This window comes from Drosophila simulans, chromosome 3R (assembly GCF_016746395.2).
Source record: "Drosophila simulans strain w501 chromosome 3R, Prin_Dsim_3.1, whole genome shotgun sequence".
Taxonomy (NCBI): domain Eukaryota; kingdom Metazoa; phylum Arthropoda; class Insecta; order Diptera; family Drosophilidae; genus Drosophila; species Drosophila simulans.
In genome coordinates, this window is record NC_052523.2 from 16,536,127 (window position 1) to 16,555,968 (window position 19,842).

General features: G+C 42.4%; 3 protein-coding genes across 9 annotated transcripts; 2 read left to right on the plus strand and 1 right to left on the minus strand.

Annotated features, from left to right (window-relative positions):
* Positions 1-329: 329 nt before the first annotated feature.
* On the plus strand, positions 330-2,061 carry LOC27206879 (probable tRNA (uracil-O(2)-)-methyltransferase). The gene is made up of 2 exons (XM_016182658.3): positions 330-628; positions 689-2,061. Exons 1-2 carry the CDS (start codon positions 364-366, stop codon positions 1,987-1,989), a joined length of 1,566 nt encoding a protein of 521 aa, XP_016035452.1. The 5' UTR covers positions 330-363; the 3' UTR covers positions 1,990-2,061.
* Positions 2,004-3,738, minus strand: LOC6728775 (RNA-binding protein with serine-rich domain 1-A). Its single transcript, XM_016175038.3, has 3 exons — positions 3,569-3,738; positions 3,331-3,492; positions 2,004-3,064 (listed from the first exon to the last, which is right to left on the minus strand). Coding segments are annotated over exons 1-3 (1,128 nt in total). The 5' UTR covers positions 3,571-3,738; the 3' UTR covers positions 2,004-2,100.
* Positions 3,739-3,881: 143 nt separating this feature from the next.
* On the plus strand, positions 3,882-18,892 carry LOC6728776 (uncharacterized protein DDB_G0283357). 7 transcript variants are annotated; one of them, XM_039295822.1, is made up of 10 exons: positions 3,908-3,975; positions 5,999-6,522; positions 8,352-8,965; positions 12,827-14,093; positions 14,203-14,553; positions 14,616-15,201; positions 15,258-15,717; positions 15,782-15,966; positions 16,327-16,439; positions 16,513-18,892. In XM_039295822.1, the coding sequence occupies exons 3-10, from the start codon at positions 8,568-8,570 to the stop codon at positions 16,705-16,707; spliced, it is 3,555 nt and encodes a 1,184-aa protein (XP_039151756.1). In that variant the 5' UTR covers positions 3,908-3,975; positions 5,999-6,522; positions 8,352-8,567; the 3' UTR covers positions 16,708-18,892. The 7 variants fall into 7 exon arrangements, with proteins under 7 accessions (XP_039151758.1, XP_039151756.1, XP_002104111.1 ...); XM_002104075.3 differs by having other exon boundaries at positions 13,748-14,093; XM_039295823.1 differs by having other exon boundaries at positions 3,910-4,040.
* Positions 18,893-19,842: the final 950 nt, after the last annotated feature.

The following is a 19,842-nucleotide window of genomic DNA, read 5'->3' on the forward strand; positions in this document are numbered from 1 at the left end:
ATCAATCGATGTTTAAGTTATCGAGATCTTCAAATAAATTTTCTAATAGATTTTATTAGATTATTATGATTTTCATTTTAATTGTAATTGTTTTATGCCGATGTTGAGGGTAGATTTTCATATTAAAGGTTCAACTACAGTATGTATTTATAATACATTTTTCTGGTACTTTCTCATTAAAAACATTAAAATGAAACCCCAAAAACTAATATCCCTTTAATAATATCGATGACTAACGCAGGATAACATGTTAGCAAGTTTCGTTTTGAATACGCGCCAAACAAATATCGATAGACGCAGCTACCTATCGTGCGTATACTTAATATTTGCGTTTTCCTTGTGCCACCTTTCGTTTTCGACACCATGGCAGCAGTAGAAGAAGCACAATTCTGGCAGGCGATTGGAATACTGATCAAAAACTATCATGCTCTGAATAAAAAGATATTCGAGGTAGTCATTACCCAAGTGAAAAAGCAGCAGGATGGGCGAGTGTGTGAATCCAGTGCGGAGGAGTTGGCGAAGTCCCTAAAAGAGGATCCAAACAAGCGCACGTGCACAGGATTTACGATCGGATTCAAACTGCTGTCCAAAAAACTGGCGGATAACATCCTAGGCACCGGAATCGTGGGTGAGGATAATCACTACATTACTTACTTTAAAGACAACTAATTTAGCCTCCTAATTACAGATTTTGAGAAATGTCTCTATGAGTGCCAATTTGGAAGCGATAGCATTGAAGACTTCTCCGTGGGACTTCTTGGCGGAGAGTTTCAACTGAAGTCCAAATCGAACACCAAATGGTTGGAATTTGTGCTCAGACCAAAGCTCATAAGCTGGTCCCAGTCCAAGGAGGATGAAGCAAAGGTGAAGTCATTGGGTTTGGTTAATTTGGAGAAGTACAATGATCTGTACAAGGAGTTGAAACAGAGGCATTCACAACGCCTGCTGGAACACTGGAAGACCGCACAGGAGTCCACGGATCCGCTGAAGTTCATTTACGAGGATTTGGCCATCGCAGCATATCTCATGGTTTTGTGGAGCCAGACACAATCGGAGCCCACTGCCTTCGCTGATTTGGGTTGTGGCAACGGTCTTTTAGTTCATGTCCTCAACGCCGAGGGCTACAAAGGGTATGGCTACGATATAAGGAAGCGAAAGCTATGGTCCCTCTATCCACCGGATACACAAAAGAGCCTCATTGAAAAGGCCGTTGAGCCCAACAACTTCCGCTTGGATTTTCCGGATGTGGATTGGTTGATTGGTAATCATTCGGACGAGTTGTCTCCTTGGATTCCGGTTTTGGCAGGTCGCTTGAACATTAACTACTTCCTACTGCCCTGCTGTCCCTATGAACTGTCGGGAGCCAAGTTCCGCCGGCGGAATACGAAGATAAGTGCCTACCAGGACTTCTTTCAATACGTCACTCAGGTCTCTCATGAATGTGGCTATGAGATCCTGCAAGACCGCCTAAAAATACCAAGCACCAAGCGCTTGGCTCTGCTGGGAATTAGGAGAAAAGCCTCAAAGGCTATTGAAGACCTGGAGTACTTTGTCCAAGAGGAGCTAAGAAAGTACAAGACCGGAGATGCCGAAATTAAGCTGCGCGAGAAGGAGGAAAGCGTTCGCAATTGCACGCAGGTGGATAAGTCCATAATTGATGGTCTAGTGTTTAAGATCTTCAAACTGATTCTGGATTCGAACGAGGATAAATGGTCTGGTCGTTTGCCCATGCGACAGATTGCCCAGGCTCTCACCAAGGAGGAGCTGAGTGGCATCAAATCCGAGTGCGGCGGCATCAAAACGTTGCTGCGCAATAAACACGAAGTTTTCGAATTCTGCGGTGGTGATCTCATAGGAATAAAAACCCCAAAACCAACGGCTGCTCTCCCCAAAGCCCATCTGACCATCAAGAAACGTAGCTGCTTTTTCAAACTTCATCATCCGCTGGGATGTCCTCTCGAGGATGCTGAGTGCTCGTTTATACACTAAGCCAACTCTCTATGTGTGTGGTATTTGCTCACCTTTATTATTTGGATTATAATATAAAGAAAAGTGCAATAATCGTGTCAATTGTAGAAACTAGGAGTCGATCAGTGTCCTCTAACGAGAGCTGTCACTGCTATTGCTGCGGCGTCGTCGACGAATGGGGGAGCGGGAGCGACGACGTGGTGAACGCCGGTTCCTCATGGGTGACTGACGGCGTCCGCCGCCGCCGCCACCACCTCCTCCTCCACGATTGTTAAACCTATTGAACTGGGGTGGGGATCGCCAGCGGTTGTTTTGCGGACGGCGCATCGGTGGCGAGGGACGACGAATGGGCGGCCGCTGTTTAACTAATACAACCGGGGATACCGTGATCTCCTGGCCATCTATCTGCCCGCCATCCATGTGCTTCATGGCCGACTCACAATCCTCGGGCGTGGCATATTCCACAAACGCCACGCCGCGTCCGAAATTGGGGTGAAAACGATCTACGGGAAACTCCACGTTCTTCACATCCCCAAAGCTGCTAAATATCTCGAACACATGGTCCTTGGTAACGTTGCGGGTAAGCCGACCGACATGAATGCGCACCTGTTTGGGCGAAGGCGAACGAGTCCGCGACCGGGAGCGCTCCCTTCGCTTCGGTGGCGGCGTCCTCTCGACGGAGCCGCGACCACGACGGCGTGGCGATCGTGAACGACTCCCTGAGCGAGAACGCTCCCGCTTAACATTATTGCTATCGGCGGCTGCCCTGTCATTGGATCCAGCTCGGCGGGCACGATCCCTCGACCGACTACGACGATCGCGATCTCGCTCCGGCTCCTTTCGCGCCTTGCTGCCCGGTCTGGGAGATTTGGAGACGCGCCTGGGGGAACGGGTGCGAGAGCGGGAACGTGATCGGGCGCTGGGCTTATCCTTGTCCTTGTCTTTGCCAGCAGCTCCGCCGCCACGTCTTCGGTTCTTCTCGCTGCGATCCGAATCGGTGGACGACGATGATGAGGAGCTCGAGGAGTCGCTGGAGCTGCTTGAGCTGGAACGCGATGACCCGGAACTGCTCCGCGAAGAGCTGCTGTCCGATGTGCTGGAAGAAGTGAAGTGTTGTATTTACTTTTCACAACCAAGAAAACAGCAATGAAGCTGGGTACAAAGTAAAACACTTTTTAACTGTGATCAAATTTTACCATATATGGTATGTGAATTACAATAACTTTTACAAATTCTTTTCGCTCGGAGGCATTTTTTCCCGCTACTATCCAGAAGAAGAGGGACTTTTCTTTTAAAAGTAACCCTTATTCCGGTTGGCAGATGGCAGCCATTTGTGGGAAAGACCTTTGCCGGCTGATTTACCTGCTTCTGGAGTCACTGCTGGAGGACGCCGATCCGCGGCGTTTGCGTTCGCGGTCCCTGCGCGAGGAGCCGCTAGTCGCCTTGCCATCCTTCTCTTTGGCGACCTTCTCCTTGTTGTCCTTTTCCTTCTCACCCTCGCCGGCGGGACTCTGGGCACGCGCCCTGTTTTTTTTTATTTGCCGAGAAAAGCGAGCTGTTTTAGACCATTTAGGGAGCAAAATGTGGTGCAGATACTTACATTTTCGTATTGCCGATTTGTTAAACGATTAGTTTTATAGTACCGCACACTCTTTTAGGTGCAAGTCGAAATGTTTTTATTAATAAATCCTGTTTTTTTCAACAGGAGTTAAATGCGAGTAGCGTTTTCGGTGAAGATTAGTGTGACCGTGTTGCGAACGTGTAAAAATACATATTTATATTAGCGAGAAAACACACTACTCTACTTTGCTATCAAAAAATTGTTTTGAAAACATAATTAAGCATGTTTAGTTATATATATTGTTTTATAATATGCGTGAATCGCATATAATGGTAAACAAATGTTCCCTATTATTTCTAGTATATTTGGGATTAATATAACAGACAGCACTTGGTAATTTCTCACAGTCTCGCCGCGGCCACACTCTTTGTCAGGTCGAGCCCAAGGTAAACTCCCATAAAGCGTAAAAATTAAAGACCTTTTCTGCCCAGCAATTTGGACTCGATAGCAAGTAATAATGTATACCGTGTAATATGAATAGTGCTTGTTTTCGTAACGTACATATGTAGTGGAATTACATAAAACGCAATTTGTCTTCAGGCCAGCACTTTTTTTTATCTGCTGGTGACGAAGTGGTTGTCATTGTGAGTTCACATCCGTGTGCCTGTATGTGTGTGAACTTGTGTTGATTTTGTCCGTGCGAGTAAGCGAGATAGCAAAAGGGGGCCGCGGGGGCTGGCCACAGCCACAGAGTTTCGATTTTCCATCCATATATCTACACTCGCAGCGGAAACAAGAGAGAGAGAGAGCGTGAGAGAGGAGCGCCCCGTCTGGTCTGGGCACATTTTACCACACTGCGTCTTTGTCTGCCGTCGAGTCGGGAGCTCCGCGTCTGGTGTGTAAAATTATTATTCTAAATATTTCGGATTACTCCGTCTATAACTCAATAGCAATATTAAAACCCCGCCCCGAATGCTTTGCGTTGAAAACCATATCTCAGTGTGTGTGTGAGTGCAAAGTGCAGTTATGTTGTGGCAGCAGTCAATGCAAATTAACCCGTGTCTATACCACAAAGGCACAATTTTTAGCCCCATCATCGTGTTTTAAAACGCCACAGCGAAGCGTAATTGCCAAAAACCAGATAGCCAACAAGCGTTTCGTTGGTATACATATCCATATATTCATATAATCAATGTGTGTAAAGAAAACGAAACTAAGAAAAGCAAAAAAAGAGCATTCGATGAAGTTGACTGTCATGACTACGCAATAGCAACAACAATAGGAGCTGCCACACACACACACATATGCACAGTAGGTGGGTCCTCTCACGTGCTCTCAGTGCCGCTCTCTGCTCTCCCTCTCTCGGTTTCTTTGTGCATCGGTGTGAGTGTGTATGTGTGTTGGGGTCTGGACTCCATGGGAAAAGCGAATATTTTGTGCTTGTGTGTATATGCGTATATTTTTTATAATTTATTGTTTTAATTTTGAGAGGGCGTAGTGTGACCCCAACTCGAACACCGACCCTGCCCAAGTATGCATAGAAGTAGTCGCTGCTATATAGCTTTTCGATCGGGGTTCGGGAGTTTGGAGCGTCGCCCTGGGCCATGCACTCCACCACACACACAGTTGTGGTCAAAATAATAGTTAAATTGCGGCAATGTAGTCTATTTACAATGTTTAAGGAGAGCCCCAAAGAGGTCGCTCTTTATATACATACATACATATGTATATGTTATCGCTCCATTAAGTCTTATAATCTATGTTTAGAAATGCACTTATCTTATCTTTATAATAATATTTACCACAAATACCCTGATCAACGAGGGTTTTTATGCCGCGACACAGTCGTTATAGCAAGAGGGTGCTTCCGAAATCTTGAGAGTTTTGAAACCACTTTAAAAGCATCGGAAAAGAAAAAGAACAGACTTCTGATGATAAAAATATGTATCGCAATATAATTTCGGATACTATTTTTGGGGTATAAATTTTAGAATTCCATTATTTTGCTATATATTTCGTTTCCCTTCGAAAATATAAATAATATGCCTACTTAAATGTCTGTTTTAAGCAACACTAACCTTATTCTTAGAAGAAACTACTCCACTTCAACATATTCAAGTAACCATTTCTCAGAGACTACAAACCAAAAATAGTTTACAGCACTATTAGTTTAACTGCAACTGTATATTGAACCACAATTACAACCATTATCGTTATGATAAACAAGCATTTGTATATTGTACTGCCTGCCTATATTTTACGTCTAATTTGCATTACATTGGCATTAATACTCATTGGCCGCAATTAAAACCGGGCTTTATATATATATATATTTATAGATATATATTTTAATATTATCCCACATATACATACATTTATTGCTAACCAAACTAAACCAACCCAAGTAATTAGTTTCTCAACTGAATGTAATAGCAATGTTTTCTTTTACTTTTATTTTCTTTGTTTTAGCATACATACAATATTTTATTGCTGGTTTTGGTGGTAAATTTGCATTGTTAACGGCCGCGGCCAGACGTGCCCCGCTTCTTTAACACACACGTCTCTCAAACGAATACCGATCATCAAGTGTTTCCCCTATTGACTCTCGTATATAGCCACACGTAAAAACCAATAAATAGCGATACTGATACCGAAAGCAACTAAACCGAAAGTGTATACTAAATACATGCCCGTATGTACCACATAAGACTGCCATCTGCCCCTTGCGTTGCCGTGCCGTGCCGTGCCGTTGACACTTTTGTATCTGGCCGTATTCGTATCTGTATCTCAAACTCACTGACCAACTACTGCAAGCGCAAATGCAAATGTAATCTGCAAAATGCAAACTGCACACCTGAATCTCAGCGCAAGTCTTAAACGTTTAATCCTCGAACTGCCTACAATACCAACCAACCTATCAGCCATCCTGAGCCAATCAACCAACCAACCTATCAACGGTCTACCGCAACTGGCAAACCAAACGGCTTTAGTTTGTAAGCTTAACTTATTTTTTTTCTTTTTGTAAACCTGTTAAACATACAAACAATCAAAGACTGAATACTGAAAAGAAGTTCAAAGTACGATTAGACACGTTGTAATTATTTGTAATTGTCCTTTGTTCTCTTAATGGTTCCAAATACGATCGATCTCTAACCCAACCATTTAAGCTATATACTATATACGACAACACGACTTTGTCACACTGTTTGTTTTACTTTGCACATGTTCGTTTTCTATTTTACGCCTAGTATTTACTATATTACCTACTTATAGAGCACACACACACACACCCACACCAACAACAACACACGGCCCATGTACGTTAAGTGTAACCCTCTTTATCTGTCGCTCTCTTGATCTGGAATCTTTCGATTGTACTAACTGCCCGCCGGGCGATAAGCGATAAGTTTGTAATCAGTCATCCGCCCCTCAAACTCGATCCATACAACATATCCACCAAACCCGATGCCGAAAGCAGAATAGAAACCGAAACCCAAAGCGCTACCCAAAGAAACATAGCCACTAATCTTGTTTTTGTTCTGTTGACACATTCATGTAAAACACATAAAGATAAATATGTATTAGGTCAATTGATAAGTACTCGGTCTCACAGAATATTTTAACTTTCGGTCAAAGTTCAAAACTCCATGAGCTTCGAATGGCGCAAATTTGGCCAAGTCGGGAACTTTTCAATTGACCTGTTATGTATTTTTGCGAGGGCGGCTTAACGATGGGTTATATCGTGTTTAACAACTTAAAATGGAAACGCTGAAAGTGTAAAATTGATCGTTACCCACTTATCATGGCAGACGGAGTCGGCGGAGTTAGTTCACATATACACATACATACATATGTACTACCTATGTACCCGTAACTGTTAACTTTATATATATATCTATATATATCCTATCTGTATTTGTATCGGCAGCTTTTCCACATACCCCCTATACATGAATTTATATACATTTATATCGTACTTATACCTATAGTTGAAAAACTAACCACGCACGTATCTCATCTCAGTTCCATATAATTGAAAACCTATTAAAGCTACACTCTATAAACAAACTGAAAAATTGTTGCTGTTTTATTTATTACGATTACAATAAATATTTACGTATATCCACACATAAACACACCAACACGTATATATACATATCAATATATACACATATATATATACATATTTTATTATCCTTGCCTAAGTAAGTATTTGGCCTACTAGAGAAACCATAAATGTTTTGTTATTGAGCATGTTGGCTTGTTGGTTGTTTGCTTTCTGTTCTGGAGCGCGGGTCCGGCTTAGAATACTTCTTCCTAAACAAATAATAATAAAAATAAAACCCAAAAATGTAATATCAAATACCACAAATTAAAATCCACAAACATCTAGAGCGTACAAAACCGTTTTCCGTTTTCGATTCTAATCTGAGTTGGTGGCATCACGAACTTGAGCGAACTCTACTGCTTTTTGAATAAAATACAAAATATCAGCTAATAGTTATTGTGACTAAAGATGCAACAACATGACCTGATATGATATGATTTTTAATTTTCTCAACAATTCGCGAAAGTAAAGTAAATTTTCTCGTGTGATTCGGGCCTAGAAAATAAAAGCTCTTTTAGGACAAATGGTACTATACAATAATGCTTTCATTTCTACCCTTGAGTCGCCTGTATTTGTAAAACAAAATTGTTAAATTTTGATCAGTTTTGGATGGTCCCAATCGTATTCAGATTGCAAACGGAACCGGGCTGCATAGTTAAGTGTTCAAGCGGCCACTTAATAAGCAAATCGTCTCGTTTCTACTCCCGCCCGCAGCTGTGTGATAACAAGAAAAGCGCAAAGAAAGCTCTCGCCCAGTCGAAAGTCGAATAGCAACAGCAGTGGCATCCACAACAGCAGCCGCAGCAGCAACAACAACAGGCAGCAGCAACAACCACAGGCAGCAGCAGCAGGAACAACAGTGCGGCAGCAGCATCTGCAGCAACAACAGTGCGGCAGCAGCATCTGCAGCAACAACAGTGCGGCAGCAGCATGCTGAACTCGAATGCCACCGGCGGCAACAACAACGGCAACAATCATGGGGGCAGCAGCCGTCGGCCCTTTACCCGCAATTCCTCATCGGTCCGCTCGCAACGCGGCGGTGGTGGCGGGTTGGGCGGTCGCATGGTCTACTCGCCACACACACATCCGCATCCGCACGCCCAGCAGCAGCAGCAACAACAGCAACAGCAGCAGCAACAGGGGCAGCAGCGGTCCAGCAACAACGGCAACAACAACCTGTGGCTGGGCAACAGTCCGTGGTGCAACGTCAATTTGAACGGTGGCAACAACAATAACAACGGTGGCAACAACAACAATAACAACGGTGGCAACATCAACAGCAACAACAACGGCAACAATGTCAATAACAAAGATGCAAACCCAAATTGGTAAGAGCCGAGAGCCGCTTGCGTTTTTGAACCATTTCCACCTACTCACTCGAGATCCTTTTCTGGAATCGAGCTCTATGTTTAGCCTTAAGTGACATTGAAAAGAAAAGCGAATTCGAAACGTACCCTTCAAATCCAATCCGAACCGCTCCCGAAAACCCCCAATGAATATCCATCCATAATTAACAAGACATATCCTTGTAACTTCCCCCACGACTAGAACAGTTTATCTACTTTCTATCTCTATCTCTATTACACCTGAACTGAAAAAAAAAGTCAACAAGAACCGAAAATCGCTTTTAGGCTAAAGGGAGAATTTTGTAATTAATGTCGCGTTCAGTAGTGCAACCAAAAACATTTGAATTGGTCCTAACCGTTGAATTTTCGAAGCACTAAACAAAAAAGCTTGCCTCGCCGATTTGATGGCGACACATAATGGATATAGTGTTATACCGTTTATACTTCTCGATCATTTGTAACTCTCTTGCGTTATCTTGCGTACTGTACATTTTGTGTTTTGTTCCTCGTCGAAATTGGCACCCGAACCCACATCCTGACCCACTCAGTTACCATACCATACCATCTATACTAATTAACGTTGTAACTATCCCAGCATTGACATCAAAAACTACACATACACACCCACATTATACTATCCAACAAGAACTGAGTTTTGATTTGAATTTACTTAACGGTTTACCTATCGTATGTACATTTTTTAACCGCTTTTATATTACCATACCCGAAATTTGAGCAGTGTGAAGTTGCGTAGAAGATACCGTATGCGTATTAACCGAATCAGAAACTCTTAATTTCCATAATATCTTGTAATAACTTGAAGAACGTTCAATGTTTCATAGACTTAAGACCGATCAAACAGTTCCCCAAGAAAATGCATGAAAAGCACTTGAAAATGGCGAACCAAACTTATTACGTAGCAATTTCTCTTTCGTTTCGTAGTCGTTTCTTTGTCCCCAACGCTTCTTCTTGATTTTGAGTAAAGCGCGTCTAACGGACTTAAGTACTTACCAGCATGCTATCTCTCCTTCTCCCCCTCTCTCTCTGTCACTCTCTGGCCCATTCAGTACATCCCCAAGGACCTACCTTAAAAGCCATCCACCTTCTCTTTCCCCCTGATTCCTTATTGTGTGGGTAGTTTAGCTGGCAATTACTACCATTACCTTTACGGGCTTTTAACTGTTTAGAGCAGGAGTCAGCAGTAGATTTAAGTGAGTTCTAATTGATTGGTCAAGGAAACATCGACGGTGACATCGACCATCGGCAGACGACGTTTGTAGGGAATTTACAATTATATAGTTGGGTGGGTAAGTGCTTTTCATGCAGCATCGAAACAGGACTATTTTAATTCAAGTGGAAATTAGAGTAACATTCGTTACATTATTTTGCATGGCTATCAAAAGTTGACGTTAAAACTATGAATTATGTATCGAGGGTTTTTTCATATAAATCGAATTTACCTGTGCACCATATAGTATTAATGAAAAAGAAATTTAAGATCTAAATTGATTATAAGATTAAAAGATTTTCCACAGATTCTATTTCCAGAAATCCACTAAAATATGTTAATCAGATATTGTCATTTTTGTAGGCCAATATATATGCAAGATTGTTTCCATTCGTACACTATTTAATCCATCAGGTAGAGTTTCCACCTGCTCCCAATTTCAAGACCTAAACCCACCCACAACGTTATTATTTGATATACGGTTTTATTTGATTTTTGATAACCTTACTTTCGTTTTGCGCAATAGTGTCGCTTCACGTTTAATGCTATTCGTTAAATTTATATTAAAACAAAAAAGCAAAAAACCAAGAACGAACATAAATGCGATGATAAATATGTGAAATGCAACCGTGAAAAGTGCAAGCCAAGTATGAATTTAGTTACAAAATTTCCTCTTTATCCAAACCGTACCGTAACTAGTTGTAATTTTTTTCGATTTCGACATTTTATGAATGATGCATTTTAGTTGAGTTTCTTGATTGATAGCTAAGTATATTGATGACTATTGATTGATGTATTTTGCTTAACTTTGCGTAGGTCGAGGCGAACCGAGTCGAGTTTTGCAAATGATCAACAAACTCAGCTTAATGTTTTACTTATTTATTTGCATTTTGCACACTGCGGCTTAGAATGTTTGACAAACCAACCTAATAGAAAATCCAAAAAACCAAAAGTTAACTCAATTTAACAATGAAAACAGACAGATTACCGAAAAACAACTGTTAAATTCAACTCTTTTTAAAAAGCTCGAGCATATCCTTCTTTTGATTTACTCCTTGCTCTCTCTCTATATCTCTCTTTCTGCTCTCTTCTATTACTGACTGTTTGTGTGTGTGTGTGTAACTTTAAGCGAGCCACAATAATAATAATAATAACAATAACAACAAGTACAGCATTGTATGGTCATTGTCACACTCTGTTTATCAAGTACTCTTCTTTGATTTGTCGTCTACCTGAGATACAGCTGTGTTTAAATAATAGTAGTTGGAAATGAACACACTTCTAACAAATTTACTAAAATATCAGCGTTTGCTTACAGTTTAAATTCATGTTTTATGTTTTTCAAATCGATTTCTTAATTTTTTAAGAATAGTTCACTGCTTTTATCCAAAACACAGCTGTACGTACAATAGTTGTTATTTAGCCAGTTGCAATCGCAGCTTTTGCATCTAGACCGTAAGAGTTAATATGTTACGCAGACACCGGCTTACATACGTTACGATTAAATTAAAAAGTTCGGCGCTTAGACACGCCCCTTTTCCCCCACTCTCTTGCTGTGCGTGTACATAAGTAACTATACATAGGCATAAGAACTACTTTATGGTGTGTGCCCAGCTCGATCACGATCTCTTGGATCTCGTTCTGTTCCATTTCCGTATCTGTTCCCACCCCGCAAAAAATAATAATAATAACAGTAATTCGTAATAGCTTTTTCACAGGCTGAAGAAAAGCTCAAGCTTACGTACGAGTTGTTTTTGTACCAGTTTATTTACGTTTTCGGTTTACGTTCTCTTTCATATAGTTTTGGAGCATGACCAGCACTCTCTCTCTATCTCTCTCAAATATATATATACGTATCCAATGTATTTCTCTCGTGTTTAGCTAGTGAGAACGGCCTATTACGTTACAGTTGCCTTTTTGCCGTTACGTTAAATTTGAATAGTGTGAAGAACAGTGTGCGATTGGCGTTTCGTTGTTTTGATTTCCGTTTCTATTTCGATTTTTGGTAAGCGTAGTGTGCATAAAAACAAAGCGAGCAACAAATAAATAAATAAAATAGAAATCTAACCAAATTTCCACCTAAAATGCATTCAAAACAAAAGAGCAGAACTAAAAAAAAGGAAATAGAAATATCTGCAAACGATGTGAAACTAATTAGTACGTACGTATTTGTTTTATACTAAATGTGTGTACATATCGATATTATATATATATATATCTATATTAAACTAATATCTAATTATTGCATTTTGCCATTTACATATATATTATTTTATCTTTTTCGTTTTTCTTTCTTCTTCATATAAAACCAAAAAAAAAAAACCGAAATCTACTGCAAAATAAAAAACTATATAAATAACGTATGTGTGTGGCTACCACTCTGCATATATACACCACTACTACTACCTACTACCTGTACATGTAATATGCATACAAATAACTATATATGGGTTGTGTTTAATACTACCACACACTGCTACTGCATTGATTTGATTGAACAATTTTCAACTGTATCTCGTACAACCGAATATTATACTCTCTATATATACGTATATATGTATTACATATTATCTAAAACAAAACTGCAACTGCAATCCTCAAAATCGAAAATCCAGCGATGTACAAACAAGTAATTCTAGCGGAACTTGTATTTATAACAATAGCAAAGCGCATCATCATCACAACAACAGCAACAACAATGGTCACACTCAGAGCCACAATCACACTAACCATTCCCCCCACCAAGGTCACAATCACCCCCACCACACCCAAATGCACTCACCCCACCACCCGCATTCGAGTTCACCACAGCAATCAAACAGTTACCGCCAATACCCACCGCATTCCTACTCCCCCAACTCCCCACACAGCAACGGCCATACAAACAGCAATGCTAGCAACAATCCCATTAGTCAGCGTAGTAATCCCCAAGCCCACCCCAACCAGAACCAAAATTCCCATTCCAATTTTTACGAGATGTGTACGGGAAGTAGGGGATCCCACACCTATGGATCCATGTCCGTTTCCCTGGTGAGACTGAATCCTGCCCGTTTGTGCCTAACGCTTGGCCCTGTCACGCCACCCGCCCAGCGAGTAGTATCCTTTGGCCACCGATCCCATTCCAATTCCAGTTCCAACTCCAGTTCTAGTGATCAGAATCAGCATAACCCGCCGCCACGTAGTCAAAACCATCACCCCAATCCACATCATAGTCAGTACCAGTACCAGTACCAGTACCAGTACCAATACCGATACCAGTACCATCCGCCACACCAGTACCATCCATTGCATAGCCCACAGCAACAGACTAATCGCCAATCCCTTCCGCTAACACGAACGAATTCAAATTCAATCAACGCAACAACTTTCAATTCAACCAATCCAACAACAAATAGTAATCCTACTGATGTTGTGAATGTAAATTCTTGTACCGATATAATTCCTCATGGGCCTTCGTCATCGTCTTCGTCTGCGTCTTCGATGCTGCCCCAACAACAACAACATCAAATTAATAACGCATCCGCACCCATCAATAGCCACAGCCAAGGTCAAGGTCCCGGGAACTCCCCCAATCTTGGCCACAATCACCAACGTGGCTACAACAACGGAAATAACAACAACAACAACAACAACCGGGGTATCGGGAACGGGATCGTAAATGGTAATACCAATGGACCACCCGATTATATGAACTACCGACGTGGCGTGTGTCCGGCTCAATCGCGGGACTATTCCGGCAACGGAAATGGGAATAACAACGGACACGGCCACAATGGACGTCGCTATATGCCCGATAACTTGAACAACCCGTCCTCATCCATGAATGGCCTGATCAATTCCGGACACCACCAGCGCAACTACAACGACAGGAACTTGAATAACGTAAGCTGATTGACTAATACGACTATGATAAGTATAGTTAGGGTTCGATACATACACATTAAAGTTCGCAGAGATAGAAAGATCTAAATCCTAACCCCTTCATCCGTAGCACTTTGGAAACTCCGAACAGAACGGAGGACCCGACCATCGGGATCGAGCCGAGGGTTCTTCGTACAACTTTATGCGCAACGGAGGAGGTAGCGGGGGCGGCGGCTACGGACGCAATGGATCGCATTACCAGCACATGGCCTATGGTAATAACAACGGTGCGTCCACTTCGACCGGCGGACCAGGCCTTATGGGTGAACTGCCCTCGGGATCGGGCCTGTCGGGCTCTTCGCTGTCGCTGAACAACGGACCCGGAGGCCTCAACTCCGACAGTCCGTCGCGTAAGCGCCGCCGCATCTCCGGAAGACCCCAGAACGGACCACAGCCCCAACACCGTTGTCCGATGGCACACGTGAGTTTCCAGAATGGTCTTGTCCTCAATAGCTTATTAACTTAACGGCTAATCCTCTGCAGATGCAGCAGGGAAGTCCGCCACTTCGACGCCCGCGGTTGCGCGATGTGGCTACCTCCACGCAGCAGCAGCAGCAACAGCAGTACGGCCAGCAGGTTCATCATCCTCAGCAGCAGCAACAGCAGCCGCCATCCAACTACCACCCGATACACCATCATCAGCCACAACCGCACTACGTTCCTCAGCAGCAGGTGCCACCGCCGCACGTCCAGCGCTCGCCGTGGGATTTGGGCGGCAGTGGAGGCAGCTCTGGAGGAGCCACATCCAGCAGCTCGGTGGGTCCCATTCTGCAGCAGGTGCAGGCGCCGCCGCAGCCACCGAGTCACCAGCAAGCGGTGGGCTATCCACCAGCACCGCCACAGCCCGCCTCCCTGATGGTGGACCTCAATCTGAACCAGGTGCCAGTGAACCTGCAGTTGCGTCCCTCGGAGCCCTTCTGGGCCTCCTTCTGCACCTATCCTATACCGGCGCAGGCAAGACTAGCACCCTGTCACTTGCACGGTGTCTACACGCAGCCATTCCCCGCCGCCCCACCACCAGGACTGGCCGCTCCTCCACTCCAACAACAGCATCAGCCACTTATTCAGGGTGAGTACTGAGTTCTGGATTCCAATGCTTATCTAATGTCTTCATTTCAACCACAGCCCAGCAAATGATTTCCCAGGCCACCTTGACCGCCCAGCAGCAGCAGCGGGATGTGGTGGCCATTGCTACGGCCAATCTGGGACCCATTGAAGCGCCGGGAGCCCATGGCCATCCTCACGCCCATCCACATGCTCATCCGCATGCTCACCAGCTGCCGCCGGGCATCCACATCACGCCGCTGAGCGGAGCGGCGGCAGCGGCCGCCACCCATCATCTACATTCCACGGCGGCAGCTGCAGCGGCCGTCGCTGCCAGCGCCCAGATAACCACCGCGCAGCAGATCCTCTTCTCGTCGGACCGCCGCACATTCCCGCCCCACCGCCGCATACCGCGCTTCTGGACGGCGAACCATGGACATCGTCACGTCCTGCCGCCGCAGTCGCTCGCCGCCCACCAAGCTCCTGTGCAGATTCAGGCTACTTCGGGCATCATCAACCCTGGCTTCTTGCTCAATTTCCTGTACGTTCCGAAGATCTCGATTCTCCTTGTCCATTATATAACCCAATGCTTATCCGTTGTATAGGGCCATGTTCCCGCTGTCGCCTTACAACCAACATGATCTGAGCTCTGGCGACACCAATGAGACGGAGAACTACGAGGCGCTGCTCAGCCTGGCCGAGCGATTGGGTGAGGCCAAGCCGAGAGGACTCACCCGCAACGAGATCGATCAGTTGCCCAGCTACAAGTTCAACCCGGAGGTGCACAACGGTGAGTGAATCAGTCACTTTGTACATCCAGATATTTAATATAGATAAGATAGATATTTAAGATTATATAAAAGCATCCAACCAGTGGAACAGCTATTTTATATTATTTCTTAAATCAAATTGATACAATACATAAAGGAAAACAAAATTGTAGGAAGAAGTTACACCCGCGATGGCAACAGTGCGTATACGTAATATAGTTTGAATTCTGCCCGGGAAAGTATGCTATAAATTTTAAAATAAATTGATGTACAAAATTTGCCATATACGCTACAATTTAAGGTTATATTTATACAATTTATTAAGTTGTTTCAACTACTTATCCACTTTTTACTTACGGATCTAATTATATTTCCTCCAGGCGACCAATCATCCTGTGTGGTGTGCATGTGTGACTTTGAGCTACGCCAGCTACTGCGCGTCCTGCCCTGCTCTCACGAATTCCACGCCAAGTGCGTGGACAAATGGCTGCGGGTGAGTGCTTTAAAATATAAAAAGAAAAATGCCACAATAAATCTAAAATACTCAATTTACCTCGAATTTACAGTCGAATCGCACCTGCCCAATTTGCCGCGGCAATGCCTCCGACTACTTCGACGGCGCCGACCAGCAGCAACAGTCGCAGGCAACAGCCGGAGCTGCGGCTGCATTGAGCAGCACGTCCGGCGCAAGTGCCGGAGTGGCGGGAACTTCCGAGGCTTCAGCGGCCACCGCCAATCCGCAGCAGAGCCAAGCGGCCTAGACCCGAAACCCTATTCCACACACCTCCAGCTTTCGCTTTTCCGGGCGATGAGTGGTCGGAGGACGGAGGAGATTTCCGGGCGTGGAGGGCTGGTCTGGGGCGGGGGAGCCACCTCCCACCACCGCCATCACTTGATGTAACGCGCAACGAATCCAACTGCCAAACCGTCGACGCTTCCTCCTCAGCTGTATGCCCCCGCCCAACTGGCCACAAATAATGGATCCACCCGCTCCGCCCCTCGGCCACGCCCACGCGAAACTCGCCGCCTCTTCAATAGCTTGTCTTAGACATTAGTTCGTATGTGAGTAATGGTAACCGTAATTAGGAGTAACCCATATATGCGTACCACCAAGAATTCAACTATAGTTAAAAAGCGTATATATATATACATATATGCGAAGATATATTTGTGTGTGTGGAGAATGATAATGGCGTAAAGCAAGTGTCTGTATATAAGCCAAGAATTGCACAAAAATTTAACAATAGAATTTCTTTGCCTTTACAACTCGAGGATATCCTGTAATCCATTCAAATAACTATATGCGAACAAATATAGTGTATTCAAATGCTTGGCAGCGGTCACTCAAAATCCAGATGGTTATGGTTATGGGGCATTCAGGAACTATTAATCCCCAGGGGCTTTTCGGGACCTTTTGAGGTATCGGTGCCAAATCGAAGTGGTTTATCTTGAATTGTTGCTGTCCACACGCATAGCCATGCATAGCTCTATATTATATAGAATACATATTTAAGCAAAGCGAAATATTTGTAACTTGGATTTGTGTTTTCACGCTTTTGAGTTAGGCTTGCGTATTTACTGCTTCCTCTACGTAAATACAAAATATTTACTACCATTACATTTAGTTTTAATAACAACAACGTACTATATTTACCCCTATACGACTTACATAAAAACCAGCATAAATATAGTGCATTGCATTTTATACTAATTGTACGAACTGAACCCACTGAAGAAGTTCTTCTTCTTGCACTAGCAAAAGAAAAAAAAAACAACAAAACCAAACAAAAACAATGATAATGATATCCTATGAGGGGAAAAAAAGATCGTATATATATTTTGTTCGTTTCTACTGTTCGAAAATTAGTAACTATAAACGGAAGCAACTAACCTTGAAACATATAAGCAATCTTTAAAATCGACTAAACCAGATGAACGGAGGACGATAAGCGTTTCAACAAATATACTATATATAGATGCATATATACACACACACACACACACACACGTACACACACTTACAGGAGGGAAAGCAAACATATAAGAATTTAGCATACAGGCATAGAAACAAACATACATACATATGTATATTGGTGGGCTTATTAATGTATTCGTAGTAGATGTGTGCGTAATTAAACATATTGCAATCGCTATGAGAACACAAGTATCGTATATCGTACCTAGACTTTTCCAGGGCCAGCGTGCGTGGGTGGTGACCTCAGCCGCCCACCGACCAGTCCATCCACTTCCGTAGTATTTTTGCCTTTTGAACTGTAACGTCTGTAGCTCTAAACACTCACTAAGCATTAACAACATTAACATAAACAACACACACACAAACACACCTTAACCTCCTTCAATGTGACTTGTCTATTAAAATTGCATCAGATGCGAGTATTACGAGTATCAAACATATATACACACATAGAGATTTTCCCTCTGATATAAGCGATTTAAGCGACTTAAGCGAACTACGTGCACTAGCCTTTTGAAGCCGGAGGAGGAGAGCAAAAGCAACCATTTTTACCAATATACATGTACAAGTACAAGTACGAGTACCATACAATAATTATCTATATCTATCTATCGATCGATCGGTATACACAATTAACCAATTAACGTGGAACTAAACCAAACGAGAAATGAGAAGAACAAGTAAATTGAAATGATTCCTGCCCTCCATTCGTATTAAAAAACCATTGAAACTAACTCAACAACTTTTTATAGCATATATATACTATGGATAGCATTGATTTTTTGTGAGAATGGATATACATAACATTAGTTTAGCCCCTTCGGGAAGGCCATAAGCCGCATCTATTGGCTCATCCGTTGCTTATAGCGAGAGTTTGCAGCACTTTTCCTACCCAAAGCCAACCTGACCTAGCTCCCCCGTTCTCAAGTCCTTAATAAAGCTATGCATTACTGCAATCTTGATACCTAGTATATGTGTAAAACGTGTGTGTATTTTTTATACCCGGTATTCGAAAAGGAATTCCATATTATTTGGCATGAAATCCAACACATAAAGTGATGTCCGTTAACTAACGGACAAACGTGTCCGTTTAAGAATTTAGAAAATGTATGTATGTTTTGATGATTAAATATTTTCATCTCCATAAAACAACAACTTTTTTAAGAAAATATTGTTTATTTTTCAAAGCGATTCAGCGAACGCCCCAAAGTTGGCCAGGATAATGACTACCGGGTATCATGTAATCGGATCAACCGATTATAGCGTTCTTTCTTGTTTTTAATATATATGAATGGTATTTCCAAAAGACCATTGTAAAGGTGTTGTGCTTTTCTAGAATTTTATTAGTAGGAACATCAACTGAATGATAAACGAAAACCCAAATAAAGTTTATTTTTTGTCACAATAACAGAACGTTATGATAAAAGCAAATAACTATATATAGAATATATTATATACATGAATTGAATACCTTTTATACGTGCACTGACATAATTACTTACGAGTATGAGTATATGTAAAAAATTCAATCAACCAAGCTAAGCGGAAAAGAAACATTATTCAATTCTATTATTTTTATCCAGTTTCGATACTTTCACGATTTTTAGTTCGTTATATAGCTTCCGTCTATCCTGAACTAACGCACTAATACTACGTGTTTCCATCGAATAGTTTTTTTCCAACTCTCTTCGGGTTTTTTATTTTCCAGACTATTAACAAAAATCAAAAGCTTATCATAAAAATATATTTATAGTAACAAAACAAAACAAAAAAAAAAACCAAGAAAAACACAAACAAAAAAATTATAAAGTTTTGCTGTGATGTACGTTATATATATTTAATTACATAAAATGCAATAAAATTTAAAACATATAATGCATAATTCCAAATTATTACAACAACAAATAAAAGAAAATATGAA